Source organism: Lontra canadensis, unplaced genomic scaffold (genome assembly GCF_010015895.1).
Source record: "Lontra canadensis isolate GAN:19392208 unplaced genomic scaffold, GSC_riverotter_1.0 scaffold54, whole genome shotgun sequence".
In the NCBI taxonomy this organism is placed as follows: domain Eukaryota; kingdom Metazoa; phylum Chordata; class Mammalia; order Carnivora; family Mustelidae; genus Lontra; species Lontra canadensis.
Genome location: NW_022631048.1, coordinates 5,191,141 through 5,218,074, shown reverse-complemented (window position 1 = coordinate 5,218,074; position 26,934 = coordinate 5,191,141). Strand labels below are relative to the sequence as shown.

Here is a 26,934-nt window from a genome sequence, read left to right as displayed (position 1 = left end):
GAGCTGGCTAACTGTTATTCACACGCTCAGAGCTCTTAACTCTCTACTCCATCTCCGGACTTCCTCCTGAGCTGCAAAAACAAAGCCTCCACTGCCCACGCTTCCGGGATGTTCTGCAAGATCTTTGAACTCAACATGCACAGAGCTGACATCCTCTTCTACTAAATTCCTCCCTACACCTGCTCTCTTCATGGTCTCTCTCACTGTCTGCCCAACTAGAAATCTCTTGAGTAACGGGGTCCTTTTTCCCCACATCTTCTGGGAAATATTATTTAAGTCCACCACTGTGTTCTTTCGCTCATTCTTCACGGAGTCAGACCTTCCATATTTTGCCCCAACTGCAGCAACAAACTCCTCACTTCAGTCTCTACCTCTCGCCCCTGAACTGTCCTGCCAGCTTTCTGGAAGGCCAATGGATGCACCATGCGGAAGGAAGTCTCAACCACTCAGACCCTTCTCAACGAGCCTCACCTTTTTTTTTTTTTAAGATTTTATTTACTTATTTGACAGGTAGGCAGAGAGGCAAGCAGAGAGAGAGGGGGGGAAGCAGGCTCCCCGCTGAGCAGAGAGCCCAATGCGGAACTCGATCCCAGGACCCTGAGATCATGACCTGAGCCTAAGGCAGAGGCTTTTATCCACTGAGCCACCCAGACACCCCGAGCCTCACCTTCTTTATCCATCTTACCTCCCGACACTTGCCAGGCACCCTAAACCCTAGCATTGCAGTTCCCCAAATATTTGATGCATCTTCCTACTTCCATGTCTTACACCTTCACTATAGCCTCTGAAACTGCTCCTCACCCTTCAAAGGTCAGTCCTGTGAAGTCTTCGCTAATGCCTTCTCTTCATTCTCTCCCACACACTGTGATCCCCCCCTTTGCTGGATCTCCATTTATACAGCTCTATCACGTGCAACATTACTGTTCGCTGCTAATAGCATCTGTCCTTCACGCTGGACCTTGAGCTTGAGATTGCTACCTACCTCATTCCTTTAGGTACTGCCCAGGTGACTATCACGGTTCCTGGCACACTGTAAGTGTTTTGCCTTACACAGAAGTGACAATGCAGTAGAAAGGAGACTCCCTCAAATGGAATAGCACAGTAACTAACACAAACTCAGAGTACAAAGGGTACTCTGATCACAACATTGCACCCAGTGCTGGTGAGGATGGTTGGAAACAGATGTCTCCTATACTCTTGGCTGACTGTATCATGGCAATATACAGGAGGTTAGTCCCACAGTGTTTATTAAAATATAAAATAAGCATAAACTTTGCTAACACGATTCTATTTGTGCAAAATCATCCCATGACAAAAGTAAGTTCTAGCACATAAAGATTCAATATTTTAAAAGATGTTCATTGAGTAGTGGGGCACACAAAAATCCCTTCTCCAAACTCCTGGAACCAGATATGTGGAGTACTCAGAACCGTCTGCATTCATGAATGATAAGCTAGGCAATACCATGAATTACATAATGCATCCAAGCAGAATCCGCATTGAATTACACAAAACATCTGTTAAAATAATCAAACAAGGAGGCCGTTAGACTGAGGTGGCGTTAGAGCCTATGTAAGCAAACCAAAATCTAAGCCAGAGTTAATTCCTGTAAATGCCTCAAGGTTAAAAACAACCACTCACAAACAGTCAGCTAGGGTTTCCCAAATAATGCAACCACTTAAACCACAGCCAATTAAAGAATTTCCTTGCTCTGCTTCTCTATAAAATCCTTGCCGCCAGCACATGTTGGTGCAGTGCTCCTAACTACTTCCATTATGAGACTGCCCAATTTGAGTCGATGTTTCCTCAAATGAACTCTCAAGAATTCTAATATGCCTCAGTTAATCTTTTAACACATCTTATTAAATGGAATTTTAAAAAGAACAGCCTTATGTCTATTCAAATCCATTTTTACTACCAAATGAATTATTAAAAAATTTGTTTACATGGAACATTCTCTAAGAGAGCTCACATGTTAGGCCACAAAACAAATCTCCACAAATGGAAGAACACTGAAATCATATAGTGCATTTCTTCTGACCACAACGGTATGAACTAGAAATCAACTACAAGGAAAAATAATGGGAAAAAAAACACAAACACATGGAGAATAAATAGCATACTATTAAATAACCAGTGGGTCGATGAAGAAAACAAAGAGGAAATTAAAAATACATGGAGACAGGGCGCCTGGGTGGCTCAGTGGGTTAAGCCGCTGCCTTCGGCTCAGGTCATGATCTCAGGGTCCTGGGATCGAGTTCCGCATCGGGCTCTCTGCTCAGCAGGGAGCCTGCTTCCCAATCTCTCTCTCTGCCTGCCTCTCTGTCTACTTGTGATCTCTGTCTGTCAAATAAACAAATAAAATCTTAAAAAAAAAAAAAATACATGGAGACAAATAAAAATGAAAATACAATGGTCCATAGGGATGCAGTGAAAGCAATTCTGAGAGGAATTTATAGTGATACAGGCCTCCCTCAAGAAATAAGGAAAATCTCAAATAAAAAATCTAATCTTACATCTAAAGATACTAGGAAAGAAAAAAAAGAACAAAGCCCAAAGTCAGTAGAAGGAAGGAAATAATAAAGATTGGAGAATAAATAAATTAACTAGAAACTAAAAAGAACAGAAAAGATCAATGAAACAAAAAAACCTGGTTCTTTGAAAAGATAAACAAAATTGACAAACCCTTAGCAAGACTCCTGGGAAAAAAAAAAAAAAAAGGGAGAGGACCCAAATAAATAAGACCAGAAATGGAAGAGAAGGGACAACTGACACAACAGAAATGCAAGGCTTATAAAAGACTACTATTGAAAAATCATATGCCAACAAAGTAGACGATCTAGAAGAAAAGATAAATTCCTAGAAACATACAATCTTCCAAAACTGACATTTCAAAGAAACAGAAAATCTGAACAGACCAATACTGGCAATGAAATTGAATCCATAATCAAAAAACTCCAACAAACCAAAGTCCAGCAGCAGATGGAGTCACAGGTAAATTCTATGAAACACGGTATTCTCCTAAGGCTAGTCCAAAAAAATAAGAGGAAGGAAAGCTTCCAAATATATTCTATGAGGTCAGCCATTACCCTGACACCAAAACCAGACAAGGGCATTGCAAAATAAGAAAACTACAGGCCAGTATTCCTGATGAACACAGATGTAAAACTCTCAACAAAATATTAGCAAACCACACTCAATACATGATCAAGTGGGATTTATTCCAGGGATGCAAGGATGATACAACACTTGCAAATGAAGCTATGTGATATGCCACATTAACAAAATGAAGGATAAAAATCACATGATCATCTCAATACGTGTAGAAAAATCATCTGACAAAATTCAAGATTTGTTCATGATAAAAACTCTCAACAAAGTGGGTTTAGAGGGAACATATCTCAACACAATAAGGGTCATAGATGAAAAATCCACAGCTACCATCATACCCCATGGTGAAAAACTGAGAGCTTTTCCTCTAAGGTCAGGAAGAGGACAACGATGTCCACTCTCACCACTTTTATTTCACATGGTACTGGAAGACCTACCCACAGCAATCATACAGGAAAAAGAAATAAATGCATCCAAATTGATAAGGAATAAGTAAAGAAGTTATATGTAGATATACAGAAAACCCTAATGGCCCCCCCAAAAAAACTATTAGAATAAATAAATTCAGTAAAGTTGAAGTATACAAAATTAATACACAGATATATTGCATTTCTGTATGCTGATAATGGTGCAGCAGAAAGAGAAATGAAGAAAAAAAGTTCCATTCACAATTGCACCAAAAAGAATAAAATATCTAGGGATAAACTTAACCAAGAAAGTCCAAGACCTATACTCTGAAAAATTTAACACTGATGAAATAAATTAAAGACAACACAAAAAAATGAAAAGTACATATAATGCTCATGAACTCGCAGTGTTAATAGTGAATGTCTATACTACACAAAGCAATCTATAGATTCAATGCAATCCTTATCAAAATACCAATAATTTTTCACAGAACTAGAATATATAATCCTAAAATTTCTGTGGAACCAACAAAGACATGAAAGAAACATAAAAAAATTGCCAAAATAATCTTGAGGAAAAAAAAGAACAAAGTTGGGGGTATCACAATCCCAGATTTCCAGATACACTACAAAGCTATAATAATCAAATAATAATCAAAAGAGTATGGTATTGGCACAGAAACAAACTAGAGAGCATAGGAATAAACCCATGCTTATATGGTCAATTAATCTACAAGGGGGCAAGAATATACATGGGCGAAAAGACGGTTTCTTCAGTGAATGGTGCTGAGAAAACTGGACAGCTACATCCAAAAGAAGGCAACTGGACCACTTTCTTACATCGTACTGATAAATAAACTCAAAATGGATTAAAGACCTAAGTGTGAGATCTGAAGCCATAAAACTCCCATAAGAAAACATAAGGAATAATCTCTTTGATGTTGGCCTTAGCAATATTTTTCCAGGTATGTTTCTCCTGTCAAGGGAAAGAAAAGCAAAACTAAACTATGGGTATTACACCAAAATAAAAGCTTTTGTACAGCCAGGGAAGCCATCAACAAAATGCAAAGGCAACTTACTGAATGGAAAAGATATGTGTAAATGATATACCCAATAAGGGGGTTAAAACCCAAACTATATACAGAACTTCTACAGCACACCACCCAAAAAAAAAAAAAAAAAAAAAAATCTGATTATAAAATGGGCAGAGGACTTGAATAGATATTTTTACCAAGAGGACAAACAAATGGCCAACAGACACACAAAAAGATGCCCAACATCACTCATCACCAGGGAAATGCAAATCGAAACCACAAGGAAAGATCACCTTGCACCTGTCGGAACGGATAGAATCATAAACACAGGAAATAACAAGCGTTGACAAGAACAGGAGAAAAAAGAACCCTCATGCACTGCTGACAGAAATGTAAAGTGGTGCAGCCACTGTGGGAAACAGCACGGAGGTTCCGCAAAAACTTAAACCTGGAATTAGCATATGCATATGATCCAGTGATTCCGCTACGGGTTATTTACCCAAAGAAAACAAAAACACTAATTTGAAAAGATATATGCACCTCTCTGTTTACTGCAGCATTATTGAGAACCATCTGCATGGATGGACCTAGAAGGTGTGCTAAGTGAAATAAGTCAGAGAAAGACGAATACCACATGATTTCATAGTATGTAGAATCTAAAAAACAAAACAAACACAAAAACAAGAAGCAGAATCAGACCCATAAATACCGAGAACAAATTGATGGTTTCGAGAGGGGAGAGGGATTTGGGATGGGAAAATTGGGTAGAGAGGATGGGATTGCAGTTAAAAAATGAATAAAGTCACAGGGACGACAGGCACAGCATGGGGCTATAGTCAGTGGCCTGGAATGGCACTGTATGGTGACAGATGAGAGAACCACGTTACACTTGTGGTGAGCACAGCAGTTAACACAGAGTCGTCAAACCACTGTTCTGTAGACATAAAACTAATCTAACACTGTGTGTCAACTCTACTTCAATAAAGAACTTATTTATGAGTATTGCTTTAAATTTTAGAAAATTAGGAATGAAATTTGGACCTTAATGGTAAAAACAAAACAGGACAGACACTACCTGAAAGTACAATGATCACAGGGAAATGTGTGAATTATGGTACATCCCCCCACCCCGGGAATACTCTGTATTATGGAAAATATTGAGGTTGCTTTGTACACCAATTTAGAAGACCAGGTACAATACAGACACTCGAAAATCAAGTTACACAATATATACAGAAATATGACATTTTCGGGTTGTCTTCGTTCATTTGGGTTGCTATAACAAAATACTACTGACCGGGTGGCTAATAAACAACATAAGTTTGTTTCTCACAGTTTTGGAGGCTGGGAAGTCCAAAATCAATTATCATGATCAAGTTCTCTGGCGGGGGGGTGGGGCTCTTTCTGGTTCATAGCTGGTACGTTCTTGTCCTCCCTTACATGGTGGGAAGAACAAGAAATCTCTTTAGAGCCTCTTTTATAAAAATATTCACAAGGGCTCAGTCCCCATGACCTAACCCACTTCCCAAAGGCCATCACCTTTGGGGGTTAGGATTCAACACAGGAACTTGGGGGGAAGGGGAGAGCACAAACATTAAGATCTTAAGGGTGGATAACCAGGGAAATATTTCTCCCTGCTCTGAGGACAAGGAAATACCTCTACCTTACACCAAGAATCTTCCTCGATAGGACCAACAACAGGAAGAGAGAAAGAAGAGAAATTCTCCCTTAGAAGATCTGTCCCTAGAATATCTGGTCCCTAGACCAGACACTTTCTCCCCCAAGTGGCTAAGCAAAGGCTATGCTCAGCTGCTCCATCGTGGCAGAACAGCAAGGGTCTGGTAAAGGGGCACGCAGGGCAATGCACAGGGAGGGAAGAGCGCCTGCTCCCTACCCCCACCACCCCTTCCCACTCTGCACATCCCTCAAGTTCCCAGTGCTGCTGGGAAGAGAGCAGGGCACGTGGAGCCCAGCTGACCTGGCAGAGAGGGAGCTCTCCAAAAGGCTTGGGGTCTGACAACAGAACAGGGAGGGGCGGTACACACCAGCACCTCCTAATCGGCAGAGGTGGCCATGTGTTTCGGAGCCCCTGGAACTGATCGGGGTGCCTCCAGCTATGGCAGGCGGGTAAGGTGGCCCAGGCTGGCCTGGCTCAGGACCTACAAAGCCTGTTTTCTGGGCCGTTGGTCTGATGTCGGCAAGAAACACTCCATCCACTCACACCATTAATTATTCACAACAGAGAAATGCACCCAGAGAGACACAATAAACAAGGGTAATGTGAGTGCTTTAAAAGAAGCTGCCACACTCCAGTGGGAGACTCAGGAATAGGGCCTGAAAATGGCCTGGCCAAAATCAAGAGCAAGGAAAGAGCAGTATTGTAAGGAACGGCCTCTGCCCGAGCTACGCGGAGCTGGGCACACGTCGCTGCCTGTTAAGCCGTGGACTGTGAACTCCTGGACGGCAGGTCCTGGCTCCCTCATCTTCCCTTCCCACCGTCCCTCCCCTCACTCCCTCCTCCTTTAGCAGTGGTGTGGAAACAGCAGGTACTCAATAGATGTTAGAAGATTTAACGCATGACCCTGATGGCGCCCTCTCCGGTCATCAGTCATGTAGCCAGTCTTCCTTTTTGTATTTGGCCAAAACACTTTCCATCCGTATGCTCCCTTCCGTTCTCTTCTTCGAGCTAGGCATGGTGCGGACTCCCTCCAGTCTCAGCGGGGCTGACTCGCGAGAAACTTCCCCACGTTCTCTCCTTCAGTGGTACTTAGATCTGAACCCAAAGCTAAAGTAAGTAATCAATGAAACATCTAGAATTCAAATGCTCTGCGTCTCTGTTCTAGCCATTTGGCAGTCACAGATGCGACCAGATGCAAAAGGCCCTTGAGAAAGCTACAGGCCTGGGTGAATGCCTTAACCTCTCCTCATGCCAGTTATTTTATTTGTAAAACTAGGTAGGAATGGTTTTAAGATTTCCTTAGTAGTCTAAGAAAATATAGATAAATCAAGGACCATCTTTGGGGTCAAAACTTTCCCACCTGCCAGCTCTCCAGAGGGCCACTAGGTTATCTCACTTCAAAACCACATGTCTAGCTAAGAAGACACAACCCACTTCTAACCTAACCTTGATTTTCTGGAAAGAATAACTAGAGTCATTTCTATTCAAATAGAACAGGAAATGTGCACATCTAAATCACAAGTTTTCTCTGGCTTGTTTAAAATCCCGTGAAAAAAAGTCATTGTCCGAATTAACACCCATGTACCTGTCAAAAAGCTTCAGCTCAGCGCCAAGGAAAATGCCTTATGCACCCCAAAATCTGAAACAGTGAGCAGCCACGGCTCCTGGATCCATCCCACTGGCTGACCGCGTGATTAACATCTTCTTCCTACTGCCGCATCAATACTGAGACCCGCGGAAGAAAGATGACTCATTCCTTTGGAAAATATTAGGTGGTTGTTTTGTATTTGGCAAGAAGGGCGGACCCTTAATGAGCTGAAATCCAGCCCACTCTGCAGGCTTGCTTCCGCCGCTATTCGTAAGTGCCCTCGGTCATTCATCTTTTATTCCATGCTCGACGTTATTGTGCACAGACAGTGGGAGGGTGTCCCAGAATGAGCAGGATGAGACCTTGCAGCCTACCTAGCATAGGAAACTGGGACCCAGAAAGGTTAGCAGATTTGCCCCTGATCACACAGCAACCTAATGGCAGAGCAGGACTAGAGAAAGTCTTGACTTCCAGTCCCTAAAACGTCTTCCATCACTGAAGAGTGGCGGTGACTCACTCCTGCCTTCTCCGAGAGTGAGGCCACTGTTCACTGTGGTTCCTAAATGCACTGAATGCCTTCTGTGTCAGGCCCTGTGTCTGCACAGAGACATGAAAGTCACCTAGACAGACCTCTGTCCTCAACAGACTCCTGGTCTCAGGAGGATACAATGGATGGTTTACTCTGGCAACAGGGAGTCTGATGATGGCACGTGGTACCAAAGAACCAGAGAGGGACACACACCCCTCAGCTGAAACAGAGATAAAGGAAGAGAGGCCACTATCAGAAGCTTTCTGGAGGCGGTCACACATATAATGAGCTTAGAAAGGGCACCACACGGGGTAAGCACTCATGTCAGCTGTTGTCATTTTTAGTCTTTGAATTATCAGTAATTCCCTTACAATTCCCCTGACGTTGTGGAGGGCCCTGTGTCGGCTGCGATCTGGGAAAACTCAGGGAGGGACACACTCTGTTCTGTCTTGGTCTGAGGGAGACATGGAAACATGGGTGCATCCTGGTGACCCCTGAAGGGCAAGCCAGGGCTAGGAGGTCCTGCCAACACTCCATGTGAGGCTGCCCCACTGCTGTCAACTTTGGAGAAGTCCTCAAAGTCCTTGGCCCCACCCTTGGAAACTCACCCATCTGTGTCCCCACCACAGACTCGGCACTGGAACGTGTTCCACTTGCTTCTGCCTCCCACCTCCGCCCTCGAAGATACACATCCATTCACGGATGGCGGATGCCGGCGGGAGAGCCTCTGGGACAAGCCTCAGGCTGCAAATCTTAGCAGAAAGGATGCCATTTCTCGTAGAGAGAGGAGACACTGCTCCTCGTCTGCAGCAGCCCCCCACCATCCCCTGCCCAGGAAGGGGTTAGTTGCGGCCCCGGCGCTACCCACTCAGGCACCAAGGGCCCCCTGTACCAACCTCCGGGTACTGGAGCCAGGTGGGGAAGGCCATCAAAAGCATGCCCCACAGTGAGCCAAACTCACCCAGTCCTCCTGTCCCTCTGGGGTGGCAATCCTGGGATATGAAGTTAGGGGTCCCACCTGGTCATTTTGCACACAGACCCCGAGCCCCTGAGCCATAATGCAACCACACGTTAGTGACACACATGTTAGGGACATGCACAGCAGTGTCTACCCTGACCACAGCTGAGTGCAGCAGTCACCATAGCCACAGCCACTTTCTAGTGGGACTGATCGGCTGAGCTACTGCATGGATGAGGGCCTGTGAGCCCAGCCCACCTCCCCTGCACCGCCTGGCTGCCCACTGCACACTCAGGAGCGCTGGGCGCACTACCTGAGCCGGGACAGCAGGACCCCTGTCACCTGTCAAGGCACAAAGAGCGCAGCACTTTCTGCAGCCAACCGGCCATACACAGTGAGCCAGCTTTGCCTGCTGTGCTTTCTGGCCTCCACGTGAACAGGGAGGAGAGAGGGCTCCTTCAGATCCCTGTGGCCCTGTGTCTGCCGTGGCCCCAGGACCGGCTCCTTGGCAGGGCCCTTCTCTTATCTTCTCCTCTCGGGCCTCCCGCAGCTCACATGCTGTTCTAGGCTCTACAAAGGGGGTTGTTGAATGAGCAAGTCCTCGGTAGAAGAACGATTCAAGAGAAGAATCAAAGTGAAGGAACTGGATTTGGTGAGGCCACGTGACCACCCAGCTATTTTTAAATCCTACTGTTGCTAGGAGGAGATACTAGGAAGCTCCGAACCAAAGTCAAAAAAGCACGTTTTAATGAAAGGCTTTTGAAAGGGCAGCCTGTAGATAAGAAAGGTAGCAGAGTAAAGGGTAGGGGAAAAGGAAAAAAAAATTTGAAACACGCGTTGTTCCTGTTTGGATTTCAAAGGGACTTTTTCTTCAAAAACAAGGAGAATATTTTGTTTGTACACATATGTATGCAGGCTTCCAGCTCAACAGAGGTTAAAAAAAAAAAAAAAGAAACCAATGAAAGAAATTTAAAAAATCGACGGAAGGGAGAGGGCAGTGAGAGAAAGATAATTTAGCATAAAGAAATCCAAATAGGCAATGGTTATTTTGTACATCTAGGTAGCTATAGAGGAAGCCTAATTATCTTAAAAAAATTAGCCTCTATTAGCTTGGTAACTTTAATGCTGGAATAAAATTCAGGAAGAGAAGCAGGAAAAGTAGGAGTACCATATGGGATTTCTGGTGAGAGACATGAAATCAGATTTCAAATGTATGAGTAAAATCTCTAAAACAAGTTTGCAAACTAGATGTTCTCTCCCTAATGCATTCCACGAAAAAGTATAGGCACAAAACAGAGGAATCATTTGGAATATATTTTCTGCAGGGGAAAAAAAATCCTGTCACAGAAAAAGACGACGTCATCTGGAGTCAACACCTCTTTAAGAAATTCCCTATTTTGAGGGCTCCTATGCAGCAATGAAAGGCAGAACACACCAGAAGTGTATTTTGAAGGTGAGATCTGTTAACTCCTGGGATTTAAATTTAATGTTAAAGGTGCTTCGAAAACAACTGCTCAGTCACACGTTATTACACTGCAGCTCCCGGGAGCACAGGCACCTTTCCCGACCCACACCACCGTCTCCCAGCAACAGGGGCGTTGGCAGACACTCCCTGAGAGTCTGGGGACTGAACGAACGAGGCGCGGCCGTCTCAGCCCCTCGAGCTTCCTGCGTGCTAAACCTGTGTCGTGAAGCAGGCCTGGTTCTCCAGCGTGGAGACCAGACGGCTCTGGCCTGGATGCTGGATCTCGACATCCAGGCTCCCAGTGAGCATGAGCTCAAGCCGGATACGAGTCACCTTGACCTGCACCACCGCCTCCCTGCAGACCCCGAGAGAGCTGGCTCTGGGGAGCAACAGCGCTGCTGCCCATGTCCTCCGCAGTCCCAAGTGCTTCTGGTTGGGGCTGTGATCTTCCTGGGCCTGTCATCTGGCCCGCAGCACACCGGTCCTTGAGCAGCAGAAGCTTGGACGGAGGAGAACACGTCGACACCAAGTCCCCTCACTCCTCGTGTGCTTCAGCAGCCCCACTGGATGGAAAGCAGCGGGGAGAGCCTCCTTGGGGAAACACATCGCAGGCGCAGGAAAGTGACAAGCTCATCTTGTGGAGGAACCGACCCCGTGTGTACACTGAGGAGAGGCACGCGGCCTTGGGGGTGTGTGTGTTTACGCACGATTTCAGTGCTGAGCACATCACAGGTCCCACGCCACACACCCAGGTCAACACTCACGCTCACATTTCATGGGGGAGCTAACCGGGAATCGGGTCCAAAGGCCGGTGAAGAGTGGCGTGGCCTGGCTGCAGCGTGTGGAACTGGACAAAGGCAGTGATTCACCATGTGTGGATGTACGATACGCAGCTGAACTGTTCCCTTCAAAACGGGGACTTCTGTTATGTGGGTTTCCCCGCAATTAAAAAGAAAGTCATAGTGTGTGCGGTTGGGGCTTTCAAATGGCTGTGGGTTAAATGAAATTAACTCATGTCAGGGGCTATAGTAAATTCTCAATGTTACTATTATTATTTTTTATACGAGCTTCAGCACTCGAGTAATAGAGTGACTTTCCTTTCTAATTTTTAGAACCCCTTCCACCACTGGTAAAGAGATGAGAGAAGAAACAAAATCAGCAGACAAACCACACTAAAGACAGAAACAGGGCTTATGTCTGTGTTCTCCGTTGATACAAAAACCTTTTCCAAATATGGAGGGAGTAAGTAAATAAATAAAGAAACAAACAAACAGGTAAAGACAAGAACAGCAATGACCTCCACCTCCCAAACTCTCAAAGACCAGGAAATGGGAGCACCAGGTGGCTCAGTGGGTTCCTGACCACGTTTCGATGTCAACTTACATCATGATCTCAGGGTCCTGAGCCCAAGCCTGCCTCAGGCTTCACGCTCAGCAGGGAGTCGCTTGGGAGTCTCTCTCGCTCTCTCTCTCCCCCTCTGTTCTTCTGGTCCCCGCCCCCCGTTCACATGCTCACGGAATGCATTCTCTCTCTCTCTCTTTCTCCCAAATAAATAAATAAATATTTTTAAAAACCATCAGGAAATGATTCATCAGCTCGTCTACAAGACAATTTGACAAAGGACTGTTTTCAGGGGCGCCTGGGTGGTCTGGCCGGTTAAGTGTCCAACTCTGGATTTGGGTTCGGGTCCTACAATCGAGCCTCACGTCGGGCTCTGTGCTACGTAGGGTTCTCCCTCTCCCTCTCTCCTCCTCTCCACTGCCTCCTGGTGGCACACACTCTCTCTAAAAAAAGAACTAAAGTTTACCAAGGAATATCCATTATCCTAAGGACCAAAATATTTTATCTCCATGCTCTCTCATAGCCATGTTTATTCAAGCTGACAACTCCGTAATTAAAGCCCCTATGCTGCTGCTTTATTTTCCAAGTGGGTTTTGTCTTTTTGCCGCTGCAGAGGCCTTCTGCCAGGACTCCTGCAATGTGGGGCATGAAGGACCCCTGCTTGTTGGTATGTCCCATTCTCAGGCAGGCAACATTTCTCCTCTTATACTGGTCTCTTTCACATCAGAAATTCCACAAGAATGGCAGGTAATAAAAATGTACATCTTGGCCAATTAAGAAATAACATTCTTTGCTACTATTATGTATTTCCTGTCCTATCTCCCTATATGCTAAAATATACAGTGTTTTTGCTCTAATACGATTATATACATTACTGAAAGATCGCATGTTTTACAAAATTAACTACCAAAAATAACAGTTTCAGAAAAATCTGATTTCGGTCATTCCTCTCAAAACCTATGGAACTACAAAACACAATAAAAATAATAATTGATAACCTGGAGAGTTAATCTGACCACCTAGGCAGGTGGTGCAGCACAGCCAGTGGCTAACTCAGCCAACATTTTAAAAAAACACGCACACACTCATAAAACAATAGGGGTAAAACAGAATAATGCTTTAATTAGAGCAACACTGGCAGGGGCCCAGGCACAGGAAGAATCATAAGCTGCTCTAGCCAAGAGCCATGAAAGGCTGACTGCCCCTGACTAGGGAGGGGCCCAGGGCCAAGTGGTCTTTCTGATCACGGCCAACACACACACACACACACACACTCACACTCACAGACACACTCTCACAGCAACTGACCTAAGGACTTTGCCCTATGCAGCTCAAGTTCAGAATTATACTCCCCCTATACTTGTTCCCTTTGCCTTGGAAAATTTGTATAAATCAGTGTAACTCCGGTCCTGCTCAGACATCTTGCCCTCTTTGACCAATTATGTCTGAGTGGACCTATCTCCCAAAACAAAGCACCTGGCATTTCGTGCTGTCCTCAGAGGAAGCGGTCTGAGCCAGCTGAGTGTCCTTATAAAGGTCGCCTGCAAGTTCGTGAGCAGAGGCAGGTGAAACCAAGGGCAAAGGCCTCTGCAAACTGAGTTTTCCCCATCCCATAACCAGTCCTATGTCCTATCAAAGAAATAATGCCCAGAGAAAGACATGACCATAGAATCAAACCCACAGAGAAATGCAAATACTTACATATAATATGTTGGATAGAGTCCTTCAAAATACCAGCAGTGTTTCTTGGCCTCTGTGCACTGAAAATAGAAGAAAAACTTTATCAGTGGAAAGTCGTCTGCATATTGTTAAGAATATCTGACAAAAAGACACAAGGATGGATGAATTAATATACCTTGAAGTGTGGAAAGCAGAGGGTTAGGGGAGACAAAGGATTAGAGGGAGATCTACCCCCATGATGACTTTCTTTTAAAAAAAGATTTTATTTATTTGAGAGAGAAAGAGAGCACAAGCAGTGGGAGGGACAGAGAGAGAAGGAGAAGCAGGCTCCCCACTGAGTACGGAGACTGATGCGGGACTCCATCCCAGGACCCTAAGATCGTGACCAGAGCCGAAGGCAGACTTTTAACCAACTGAGCCACTCAGGCATCCCCACAATGACTTTTTAATTTCGCTAATTTTACATCTATTTCCCTATAATTTTTCTAGCCTTTATATCCCTAAATATATGGGCATGATCAATTCATTAAAAAAGTAGACCGGAGACAATCCATTTTGTAAAATTCATATGGTAGCATACTTCAAATATCTAAAGTATGAGAAAAATAAAGTATTACAGATATCCCCATTTCCCCCCAACCGTCATTTTTGAAAGGTATTTCCCAGTTTTAACATTTTTAGATCTTCATATTCCAGTGTATTCCAAAGGCCACATTCAAATCATTGATCTCCCAGTGGGGCTCTACAACTGCCAGACCTTGTAAATCAGGATTCACTTGCCAGCATCAGTGGCGCCCCCTGCCCTCGTTCCCGGGGTGGAGCAACCGAGGAGAAGGACACGGAAGGATAACAGGTAACAGGAGCCTCCCCAGTGCTTTCCAAGGAAGTCTGACACTTGACATGATGGAGGGCAGAGCAGGTGTAATGTGACCTTGCTGGACCGACTGCCTTACACACCTCCAGCAACTGAGAGAACGTGGGCCAAGTGCTGAGTGAGAGCTGCAAGCAGAAACACTCTCATGGGCCTGGACACAATCTGTCTGCAATTTTTCAGCTTGTGCTATCATTTTTACTTTAATTCATGACGTCCCACATTCATGATCCAGTTCACTGGACCCTATGTATAAACAATAGGGTCAAAATATTCATAGTGCAAAGCTACCAGCATGAAAACAAGGAGAGGCGTCATGAAAACACGTCTTCTTTGGGCAAGGCAGGGACTGTCTCACCCAGCCCTCTCTCCCCCGGGGTAGCCTTCCTCTGCCTTTCCTGGCCCTAGCAGACATACGGCAATGCCCTCCTGCAACGGTCTTCCCGACAGCTCTAAGGAAGTTTCAGAAGCAGACCCCAACTCTCGAGCAGAGTGCCAAGGGAAAGGTGAAAGCAAATACTATGTGTTACACTGGCTAAATCAGGTGGGTTAGGCAAAGAGCGGGAAACACTGGGTTTGTTAAAATGTGCTTCAGGACCCTCAGAAGCACACTCGGGCAGCCTGAAGTGACCCAGTTTTATTAATGGAAAATGAGTTTAATTTAGACTACGTTAGTTCCTGCCCAGTTCAAGAAATGAAGTTCAGACAGCCGAAGCAATCAATTTATTTTGGCAAGGAAGAGCAATTTCAGGTCTCTGCCCTAAATTACAATCCATTCCACTAGAGTCCTCTATTATAAGCTGAGAAACCAGGTCATTCTTCCAGGTAGCATATAAAATGTTTCTTCTTCATTCTCTGTCACTACTGGAGATAGGCACACATTCTCTGCCCTAGACACTCAATTCTCCCCAAACTGCCCTATGACTACAGGATAGCAGAAAAGAGAAGCCGACCAAGACACAGGGGCCTGCTCCCATATCTGCCATGAACAGGCTGACCGACTCTGGGAAAGGCAGTGCTCCCTGAGCCCAGCACCCAGCTGTCTGCGTGGTGGTGGTCTGTGACATACACAGAGGAGTGTATGTGATCTGTGGGAATCCATGGGAGCAGGTATGAGCTTCAGAACTACAACAGGATCTATAAAAGCACTGAATCATTACAGACAGCATAACTACCAGACACTCTCGTGGGGAGCCTGTTTCTCTCTCTCCCTCTGCCGTCCCCCCACCCCTGCTTGTGCTCTCTCGCACCCACTCTCTCTCTCAAACACATAAACAAAATCTTAAAAAAGGAAAATTTTATGGCCACACTTCCTGAACAGAAGAGAAAATACCTTTAGAATGGAGCTACCTACCATTAAAACATAGATTCATTTTATCCTTAGTTGAAATTAGTTTGAAATGTGCAAATGTGTAGGCAACTTCCCATTATTTTTGGTACCTGGACTTTTACAACAGCTTTCTCGTAAGGAATGTTAACACTGTAATAACATACATATACTTCACCAAAGGTAAAATGGGGTATTATTCCATTTTATAGCTAGATTACAGGAAGAACACAGAGTCCCATATGTCATTAGCCAACTGAGAACACTGAACGAGGGCTATGAAGTCCTGGGAATTTTCAGTGTTGAGCCTTTCCTTCACTAAATGCTTGTGAACTGAACCCCAGGTGTCAAAGTCAGCTCGCACACCAACCAAGAGCACGATGGTAAGACTAAAGATTAGGTTCCCTAGGACAGGCAGTGGACAGGACGATCCCTGCTACAAACCACCCGGGCCGAGAGCCAGGTTCTGCCAAGTGGAAGTCTACCGCCAAGCCCTATCAACCCCAATCCCCAAATCTAGCAAAAGCACCAGGATTCCGGGCAGAGCCAGAGAGCTGGAGCTTTGGCCATATGGTCAAAACGGGAGTTTGTGAGGGATGAGTAAGGGGGGTTTCCGGAGCATTCCCAAACTCTCAGAAGGGACCTCATGAGCAAGCAGAGGGGTGGTAGGGGGACAGGCAAAAGAAAGGCACTGTGCTAGGGTCCACTGGAAGAAACACCCAAGTCAAGGGGGATGGACGGATCCGTCCCACAGAAGAGAGATGAATCAAAACCTAGACAGCTGGGTTCTCATGCTGAGAATGTACCAGCCATGGTGCCAGTCAGTCTGGACCTCAGACTTTTTATTTTGAAAACAGGACAGGCTCCCTTCTGCGCTGAATTTGTAAGATGGCTTTATGAAGTAACTGCGATTGAATGCCTTGAGTGCCTGGCCAGACCAGGGTATAGTTCACCAAATCTCAGGCCCAGCCAACAATTCTATCTCTAAATGTGTGTCCTGAATCAAGCTTTCTTAATTCCCTGCAACAGATGACTTCCAAGACTCATTTTCCTGTGATCGCCTACCATCGAAGAGAAGCAGTGCTTCCAAGCCTCTTGAGAGGCAACTTCCATGTATTTAGTACCTTACATTTGCAAGGAAAGTTTTCCAAAATCACCCTAAAATAAATAAGCCCTTCACTAAAAAAAAAAATTCTAAGTATATAAACTAAGAAAAAAAAAATTTCAGGGTTATGTCCACCCTAAAAATAGGCCTACCCATTCTACCATAGTTACTGACATGATGCTATCATGGGTTTTTGAGGATTGACCATATACTGAAAAAGAAAGTATATCTATTAGGAAAGGCCGGGTCAACTGCTCTGTTACTGACCGGGCAGTCCCATAGCCAGGGTGCTCTAGGAGTCTGGGCAAACAGTAGGCCCTCGATGCACTCATAGTGTAATATTCCTTCCACGGGGACAATGAAAGGAGTAATAAGCATAATCCTGTATTTCTCAAAGAGATCACAAAGAACAGCAACAATTTACAAACTATTAACAAAGCAGCAGAATATGCAGGATTGTGAGGAAACACATATTGTAAGGTGCAACTCAAACGAGGGTAATCTAAGATTTAGCCTGGAAAGGCTCGTGAGACATCTGTAGTCAGGGAAGAATCCCAGTGATCTATTATTCAAGGACTCGGATATTTATAAATGTAGCTGAGCTCTCCTAAATATAGTCATCCACACTCAGCCAGGATCTAAATAAGCCCAAGGAACAAATCCTTGCTAATCCCCAACAGTAATCCTCACACTGACATAAATTATCCTACATCCATCTGTGCTGAATAAGGGAGGCCCCAGAAGCCACTGTTTAAGAACACGGCACATCCTTTCCTAACCAAGGTAAAAGACAGGTTCACCACGATAACGAACGGGCGACTCTGAGAGAAACGAAGCTGCCTGTGACTTTGGGGCACATGCGAGTGAAGAGTTAAGGGACTAAAGGATTCAAAACACTGGATTTTATCAAAATTCCACCCTTTCTCTTCTGTTCAAAGAGGGGGTGGAGCAGGATTTCTACATGAATAGCAAACTGGGGACCTGGTGCTTCACTAACAGAACAAATCCCACTGGCACCTGGAAAGCAAGGATTTTCTTTTTTTCTTTTTTTTAGCTTATTTCACTAAGTGTGCCCTGGGCAAATAAGTCCACGACTCGCTTCAAAATGGTAGGAAGGCCCTGGGAGGATCAACTTGATGACTCTCTTTGTCAAAGGGGAAGGATGTCCTGCCGTGCTTCGGTGCTGCCTTCCTATCCATCAAGGCTGAACTCGACACACACCGAAGGATCGCGGCCGCATTCAGCTCCAGCCCAATTAGAGCGGACACTGACACGCCCCACAGACTCTGAACAAAGGGAGCCTCCTGGGTGCTGGCAGGGTTGCTGCTCAGGACCAGGGACAGAGGCAGAGGGCAGGGAGAGTCCTTGCTGAAGTCCAGGCAAGGACTTGTGGAGGCAGTAACGGGTAATTACAGCAAGGTCTCTACATTTCAAGTAATAAACAGGAGTAAACACGCTGGAGGAAAACAGAAGTAAAAATTCCTGTACTGCAATTTTACTCAACTTCCCAAGTGCTAAGTACTGAATCCTCTGGCGTACGGACATTCTCTTTTTCAGAACGTCTCATCTCCAAGGAACCTTGATTTTTTTTTTTTTAAAGAAATAAGAGTATGAGTTTTCTCATGAGCATCATGTATTAAAGGAAAGAAAGCTGAGAAACTTTTTAAACAACAGAAATGAAAAATCCTCTAGTGTCTTACAGAAGAAACCAAACAGACATTCCTATATTGCCAACAAATAATCATTAGAGATGTAGCACTGTCTATTACTATCTTAAAGATTCTAGGGGCATGTAGACTACAAGACACAAATCAGGCTGAGCTGCATATCCCTGGGAAAATTTTGTGGACTCTCATAACTTATTCTGAATAAAGACTCCTTGTTAGCTTTATCTGCTTAGCAGAAGAATGGTAGGGGAGCTTAATTAAGCCTGTAACCTTAATGCAAGTAAGTAAAAATCCTCATCTCCAGGAAATGAAAATTAATCAATAACCAAAATTAAAAGGCAGACAATAGCAAAAAATATAAGAGCTTATATAATTCAATAAGAAAAAGATAAAAAAATCCCAATAGCAAAAAAAAAAAAAAATAAAACAGATACAATTCTTCAAAGAAGAAACCCAAACAGTCAATAAAGCTATTTTAAGAGATAAAATTCACTAGTAACAAACTAACTGTAATTTATAAATGTAAATTATAATGGTATGGTTTTAGCTTTTTTAAATTGTTAAAAAAAAAAAAAAAAGACTGGTGTCAACTGTTGATGAGGGCATGAGGGAAAAAAACATACCACATAATAGCGTTGGGAATATTATGTCACAGGAAGACAATTTTTCAATATATATCCAAAAACCTTGAAATGTTCTCCCCAGAGCAATCTGCACATTCAAGGCAATCCCCATCAAAACACCATCGACATTTTTCACAGAGCTGGAACAAAAAATTCCTAAAATGTATATGGAACCAGAAAAGGGCCCAAATCGCCAGGGGAATGTTGAAAAAGAAAACCAAAGTTGGCAGCATCACAATGCCTAACCTCAAGCTACATTAACAAGCTGTGATCACCACGACAGCATGGTACTGGTACAAAAACAGATACATAGATCAATGGAACAGACAGAGAGCCCAGAAATGGACCCTCAACTTTAGGTCAACTAATCTTTTACAAAGCAAGAAAGAATATCCAGCAGAAAAAAGACAGTCTCCTCAATAAATGGTGCTGGGAAAATTGGACAGTCACATGCAGAAGAATGGAACTTGACCATTCTCTTATACCATACACAAAGATAAACTCAAAATGGATGAAAGAACTCAACATGAAACAGGAATCCATCAAAATCCTAGAGAAGAACACAGGCAGCAGTAACTTCTTTGACCTCGGCCACAGCAACTTCTTGCAAGACACATCCCTAAAAGCAAGGGAAACAAAAGCAAAAGTGAACTATTGGGACTTCATCAAGATAAAAAAAAAAAAAAAAAAAAAAAAAAGACCTCTGCACAGCAAAGGAAATAGTCCACAAAACTGAAAGGCAACCTATGGAATAGGAGAAGATATTTGCAAATGACATATCAGATAAAGGGCTGGTATCCAAGATCTATAAAGAACTTCTCAAACTCAACACCCAAAAAACAAAGAATCCAGTCAAGAAGTGGACGGAAGACATGCACACAGACCTATCTCCAAAGAAGACTTACAAATGGCGAACAGACACATGAAAAAATGCTCCACACATCACTTGTCATCAGGAAAATACAAATCGAAACCAAAATGAGATAATACCTTATACCAGTTAGAAGAGTTAAAATTAACAAGACAGGAAACAACAGATGTTGGTGAGGATGCGAAGAACGGGGAACCCTCTTACACTGTTGGTGGAAATGGAAGCTGGTGCAGCCATTGTGGAAAACACTGTGGAGATTCCTCAAAAAGCTAAAAATAGAGCTACCCTATGGCCCAGCAATTGCACTGCTGAGTATTTACCCCAAAGATACAGGTGTAGTGAAAAGAAGGGGCACACGCACCCACCCCAACGTTCATAGCAGCAATGTCCACAACAGCCAAACTGTGGAAGGAGCCGAGATGCTCTTTAAGAGATGAATGGATAAAGACGTAAAGAAAATTACTGAGTGTTCAGAAAGGATGAATACCTACCATTTACGTCAACAGGGATGGAATGAGAGGGTATTATTCTGAGTGAAGTAAGTCAATCAGAGAAAGACAATTATCATATAGTTTCATTCATATGTGGAATATAAGAAATAGAGCAGAGGATCATAGGGGAAGGGAGAGAAAACTAAATGGGAAGAAATCAGAGAGGGAGACAAACCATGAGAGACTCTTAGGGGAAATAAACTGAAGGTTGCTGGAGGAGAGGTGAATGGGAGGATGGGGTAGCTGGGTGATGGGCACTGAGGAGGGCACATCGTGTTCTATGCAACTGAAGAATCAGTGAACACTACATCTGAAGAATCAGTGAACACTACATCTGAAACTAATGATGGACTATATTGGGCTAACCGAATTTAAATAATAAAAAAAAAACCTTGAAATGCACCAAACTTAAGGTTTGGTTAACAAAATTATAATACATCCAAAAGATACCTTAGTAGGCATATACCATCAGATTCTAGAAAAATATACAATTGTATGAGAGCACTTTGCTCAGAAAAAATAAAGCCAATAAAATAGCATAACTGGGGTAGCATATAGTTGTTTTACACCACAGCAGAGAGGAAATAATATGTAAAGATATATGTCAAAGTAATGACAATAAATTATGTTCTTGGTGGCATTAGAGAGGATTTTTTTCATTATTCAGTTTGGTAATCAAATTTCCAAGCTTCCTCTATGTAACTTTTGTATGGAACATTTTGTTTCTAAATTTGTTAAATTTTACTTTAAAAAGCAGATCACTTGGGCACCTGGCTGGCTCAGTCAATTAAGTGTCTCCCTCTAGCTCAGGTCAGGATCCCAGAGTCCTGGGTTGGAGCCCCACATCGGGCTCCTTGCTCACTGGGGAGCCTACTTTTCCCTCTCTCCCCTGCTCATTCTCTCTCTCTCTCGCTCTCTCTCTCACTCTCTTCCAAATAAATAAAATCTTAAATAATAAATAAATAGTAGATCACTTACAGACCAAAAACAAGTGGAGAGTGGACATAAAGAGACATTTAAAATGAGGAAATATAATTGGTTAACAAAAGCAAACATTATCCTACTACTAATAAAAAGTAATAGATGAACAAGGTTTGTGGAAAATAATATACAAGGTGTAAAGAAGGGGCACCTGCACCCCAATGTTCACAGCAGCAAGGTCCACAATAGACAAACTGTGGAAGGAGCTGAGATGCACAGACCTATCTCCAAAGAAGGGTGTATGAAATAAACACTCATACAGTCAGCAATTAAAACTATATTTATAAAAAGTTTAACATCATGAAAAATGCACATTTTATGCAGTCATTTTAAAACACACTACATACATTTAATTTGAACAATGTAAAAACAAATAGTATTTGTAGGGAAAATGGGACAATACAAGTCTAAATTTATAGTGTTATTTTGGGACAGTGTGATTTCTTTTGGGTTACTTTGCAAAAATCTCTTTACTTGAACCTTAAACTCTTCTAACAATAATCAGAAGCTGTTGTGGCATGATGCAAAGGGCATGTGAGTCCTAAACTGGTTTAAAAGATGGGATCCACTGAAAGACTCAAAACACTTAGGCACACAGGCATTCCTAGTCATGCCATTTGAACACAAGAGTTCTAAAAACGATGCTTTTTTAAAAACCGTTATCAACAAAGTATAATCATGAGACAGTCATGAGATCCAAGTTCTACCTCAATATGAGGTTTGATTTATATACCATTATGTTGGAAAACTTACACTCATGTTTCTCCGTTACTCTCCCATGACTACCATACTCACAACACTTCTGATACCCCATGTGTGGGTGTTTTCCCCACTCCTCCAAGTAACTCTGTGACACCAGCTGGGCGTCCTCCAGTTTAGGTCAGTTCTGACACTATGTACCAGGAGACCACATTAGATCACACAGGCTAAGGGCTCAGTCCTACAGGAGTGCCCGTTCCCTCCCTCCCCCTTTGCCACCTGGGCTTCTGATCTACTGGCAATGGACCAGAGGTTCCCACAACCCCCTTCTTAGGTTCCATTTGCTATAATGCCCCATAGAACATTTCACTCACCAAATCGCTGATTTATTATAAAAAGATATAATTCAGGAACAGCCAGGGCAAGATAAGAAGAGGTGTGAAAGGCTTCCCATGTCCTCTCTGAACACACCACTGTCTCCAAATCTCCATGTGTTCATCAACCCAGAAGTTCTCTGAACCCAGTCTTTTGGGTTTTTATGGAGTCTTCATCACATAGGCATTAGTGATTAAATCATCAACCACCGGTGAATCATTCAACCCCCAGCCCCTTTCCCCTCCTGGGGGGAATCAGGGGAAGGCCTGAAAATTCCAACCCTCTCACCATATGATTGGTTCCCCAATCAACCAGCCTCCCCTAACCTCAGGTGCTTTCCAAAAGTCAAGTCATTAATATAACAACAGATGACTTCACTAGGATGAAAACCAAATATGTATTTCTTAGTATAAATCACAGTATCACAACCACAAAAGTCACCCATTTCCAATGCACAGTTCGGCGAGTTTTTAGAAATCTTTCTACCTTGTGCATTCAACACCATAATCCAGTTCTAGAACATTTCCATCACCCCAGGATGTTCTCTCTTTCCTTCTGCAGTCAATTCTAGCTCCCATCCCAGCACCAGGCCGCACCGATCAGTCCTTTAGCTTTGTCTTGTCTTTTCTACAAGGCTCAATTACATGAAATCATAAGCCTGCAGCCCTTTATGTCTAGATTCTGTCCAGCTAGTTGTGAACTAGATCAGCAGTTCACTCATTGTTAGTGCTGAATACTATTCCATTGAATGATATGCCCCATTTTGTCTATCCATTCATCTGGCTTATTTCCTTGTTCGGGCTATTGTGAACAAGGTGCTATGAATTTCTGCATGCAGATCTTTCTGTGGACATATGTCTTTATTTCTTGGGTCCATCCCCCAGGAGTGGAAGTGCCAGGCCACAGGGTGACTCAGTGTTCAGCTTCTTGAGGAACCCCCACACTGTCTTCCTGGGCAGCTGAGCGGGCTTCCATTCCCACCTGCAGTGTGAGAACTCTAGTTCCTCCACATCCTCACCAACAGTTGCTGTTATCTGTCTTTGTGATCTCAACCGTCTGATATGGTACCGGTACCCTGCTGTGGTTCTGGCTGGCATTTCCCTAATGACCAATGAGGCAGAGCAACTTTTCACTCTAGCTGCCATTTATGCAACGCCTATTCTCCTCCAGGTACTCGTCGTATAAAATCTCACTGAAAGGCATAATAACCCTGAGAGTTAGGCAGCGTAGGTACTTACAGCAGAGTAAATGATGGTCTCAGGTGACTTAAGGTCACACAGGAGATGAGCAGGTCACCTGTGTGATACAGGTCACACAGGAGATGAGCAGAAAGATGGGGTTTGAACAAAGTCTGCAGGTTTCTAACATCTGTGCATGTTTTTCTGGCAGTGTACAGATGTCGCAATTTTCTGTGTCATAATAATTCATAATCCCAGGCTTTGTTATGTCTGTCACATCTCTCACAGGGAACCAGAGTGAGATGTATTTCAGGCATGGTTTCATTGCCTAGAGGAAGACTAAAATGACGACTGAAACCGCATGAAGGACCCCACTTCCATCCTCCCAAAATAAACTTCCGGACTTATTAGAAAGTACACCTTAGAACCCCCTCAAGACTCAGCACTATCATTTACTGCACCCCAAGAGCAGAATAAAGGACACAAGCACTAAGCAACGCTGTCCAGACTGGGCCAACCGGCTGCGAACAATCACAAACCCAAGGAGCCCAAAGCCTATCCAGGGGGCAAACCAACCACTTTCCCGATCACGAAGTGTTCTCAGTTGCTAGAAGTACTCAGAGGTGCTACTTTATAGCCCAGAACAGCACAAAGCGAACACACAAGCTGCAGCCAAAAAAGTCTATGTGACAAATTTTCCAAATGCCACGAAACATCATTCATTCAAAACCTGATGACTGGGAGATTTATTTAGAATAGTCTGAAAGCAGTGATAACAGATGGAAATAGTAGAGCTACTGTTATTTGCTGGCAATGAATGAATATAATCAACCTTAGTTATGGGCCCAACTCTAAAAAAAAAAAAAGAACAGTGCAGAGATGAAACCTTTGGATACTCTCCCTCAGGGCCTAGTCCAGGAGGGCCACCCCTTTCAGTGTGACTGTGGAGGAGGAGAGCTATGTTATGAGAAGGTCAACAGACCGGCTTGGCAACCACCCGATCTCTAGCGTGGGCGCCCTGCTTGGGTGCTACATGGCACAGGAAGTGACTGAGAAAACCTAGCCTGGCGTCCCCAACCACACCACACAGTGTCCCCCAAATGGGTAACAGACATAAACTGAAAACACCACTCTTCTCCAGTTGGGCCTAAATCCTTGCCAGCAGAATCAAAACTTAACCACCAGACTAATGAAAAAATACCAGCTTCTTCTCTTCTGTTGCCAGAAACCCCTGGAAAGATTAATAAGCACAGCAGCTTCAAGAGCAAAATGCCAAAAGGTAAATACAGGCTCCTAACTTGGGCTGTGTTCTAGTCTCCCTGCGGGACTTCTACTTTAGAAGGAAAGCATGTTGGATTCTCTGATAGCATCCAAACTGCTCCAAGTGTGGATTCTAAGTAAGAAGCCCAAGAGCCGAAAAAGAGCTGCGATTTAGCTAAACACGGTGAGAAGCTGAACCGTAGGGTCGCCCACATTCAAAAGGCAGTACAACATACATCTCCTGCCAAGCATCTCCAGCCCGTTCTTTGCCCCCAGAAAGCCCCACACCGTTGTTCCCTCGGTCTTCACGTTACCAGTGCGGCCCCACATTAACCCCCAGCACCCACCGCAATGTCACCCAACAGCGACTCGCCCTTCAGCTCTCAACTGCCATGTGAACTTCTTCCTAAGCCTGAATGTAGAAGGAGAACCCTGGGGCCACCCCCAATATGGCCTGACCCACCATTTACACACTCTGGACTTGTCCTCTGCAGGCACGCCAATTTCAGTAACCGGCTGTTCACTGGGGCTCACAGCCCCCTTATTCTCCGAAACACAAAGGCAGGCGCGTATCAGCGAAACCCATGTTTGGTTCCCTAAGGCGGCCACACTGCTTTGTCCGCACAGGGTACTTAATACCGGTGCTTAAAGAATGAAAGGCAATTCGCCACCGACACAGCCCCCGGCGGGGGCGGTCTGGGGGACCTGCCTCGTGTACCTCTAACTTGCCACTACACTCGATTCGTGTGTTGAGCGCTTTGACCTCACCCTCTTGAGGTTTTTAGGTGCCGGTAACCCTCCCAGAATTTTCTTCCATACATTTCTCCTATTGAGTACTACGTGGGGTGGGGGTGGGGGACGAGTGAAAAGAGGAAGGAGAATGGCGGAACTCCGGTCTAAAAGGAAAACAACTCTTTAAGTGTTGCAGACAGCAATGGCATTCCATCCCAAACGTGACATTTATGGAAGAATCCCAGCAGATTTTTCATAGCTCTGTCTCCTAACTCTGTCAGCTATCATTTCTAATAGCTGTCACTGAGTCCTGTTTTTTTTGTTTTTTTGTTTTTAAATCTATGATGGAAATCATTTTGTGTGGGGTTTTTCGGGGGGTCGGCGGGGGGATGGAGAAAGAACAGGAACATGACGCAGTAGCATAGCGAGAAAAGCAGATGCAAAGCAGATGGCAGAACTCATTCTACAGACGTGTAGCAGACAGACGTTCTTTGGGTTTTCTAGGTCGAATATCTAAATTCCACTGGTCTGGCTTGGCTTCATTTCTCCTGTGTAATTCTCTAACCCCTGGTCTTGGCACGTGCACGTCCTGTGACGGTCACCAGCAGCGTGTGCCCGTTCTCACTCCCCAGGGTGAGCAGCTGTGTCCGAGACCCGGGGCTGCCCTGGGTTTACCCTGGTGGGAGGCATCTCTCTCTCCAGCCTCCGGAGCCCAAAGTTCAATATTTCCGCAGACTGGGTTTCTGCTCTTGAGCTCACTCTGCAGTTACCCTGTTTCTGACCCAACGACCCAACGACCCCCACGTTTCTCCACGGAAGATCTCGTGCAGGTGTCTGCTGTGCAGAGCTCCGTCACAAGCCAGGGACCTTTTTCCAGCTGCCACCTGGCATCTGGACCACATGCCCACAGGACCGTGAGAATCAGACATGCAGAGCAGAGAGCATATGCCTAACCCCCGACCC

General features: G+C 44.2%; 1 protein-coding gene across 1 annotated transcript in view; it reads right to left on the bottom strand.

Moving 5' to 3' along the window:
- The window catches only part of VOPP1 (VOPP1 WW domain binding protein), a 108,354-nt gene that overhangs the window by 42,762 nt on the left and 38,658 nt on the right, over positions 1 to 26,934 (bottom strand). The window contains exon 2 of the mRNA XM_032874985.1: positions 13,813 to 13,871. Coding sequence (XP_032730876.1) covers positions 13,813 to 13,871 — 59 coding nt within the window. The remainder of the gene's footprint in view (positions 1 to 13,812; positions 13,872 to 26,934) is intronic.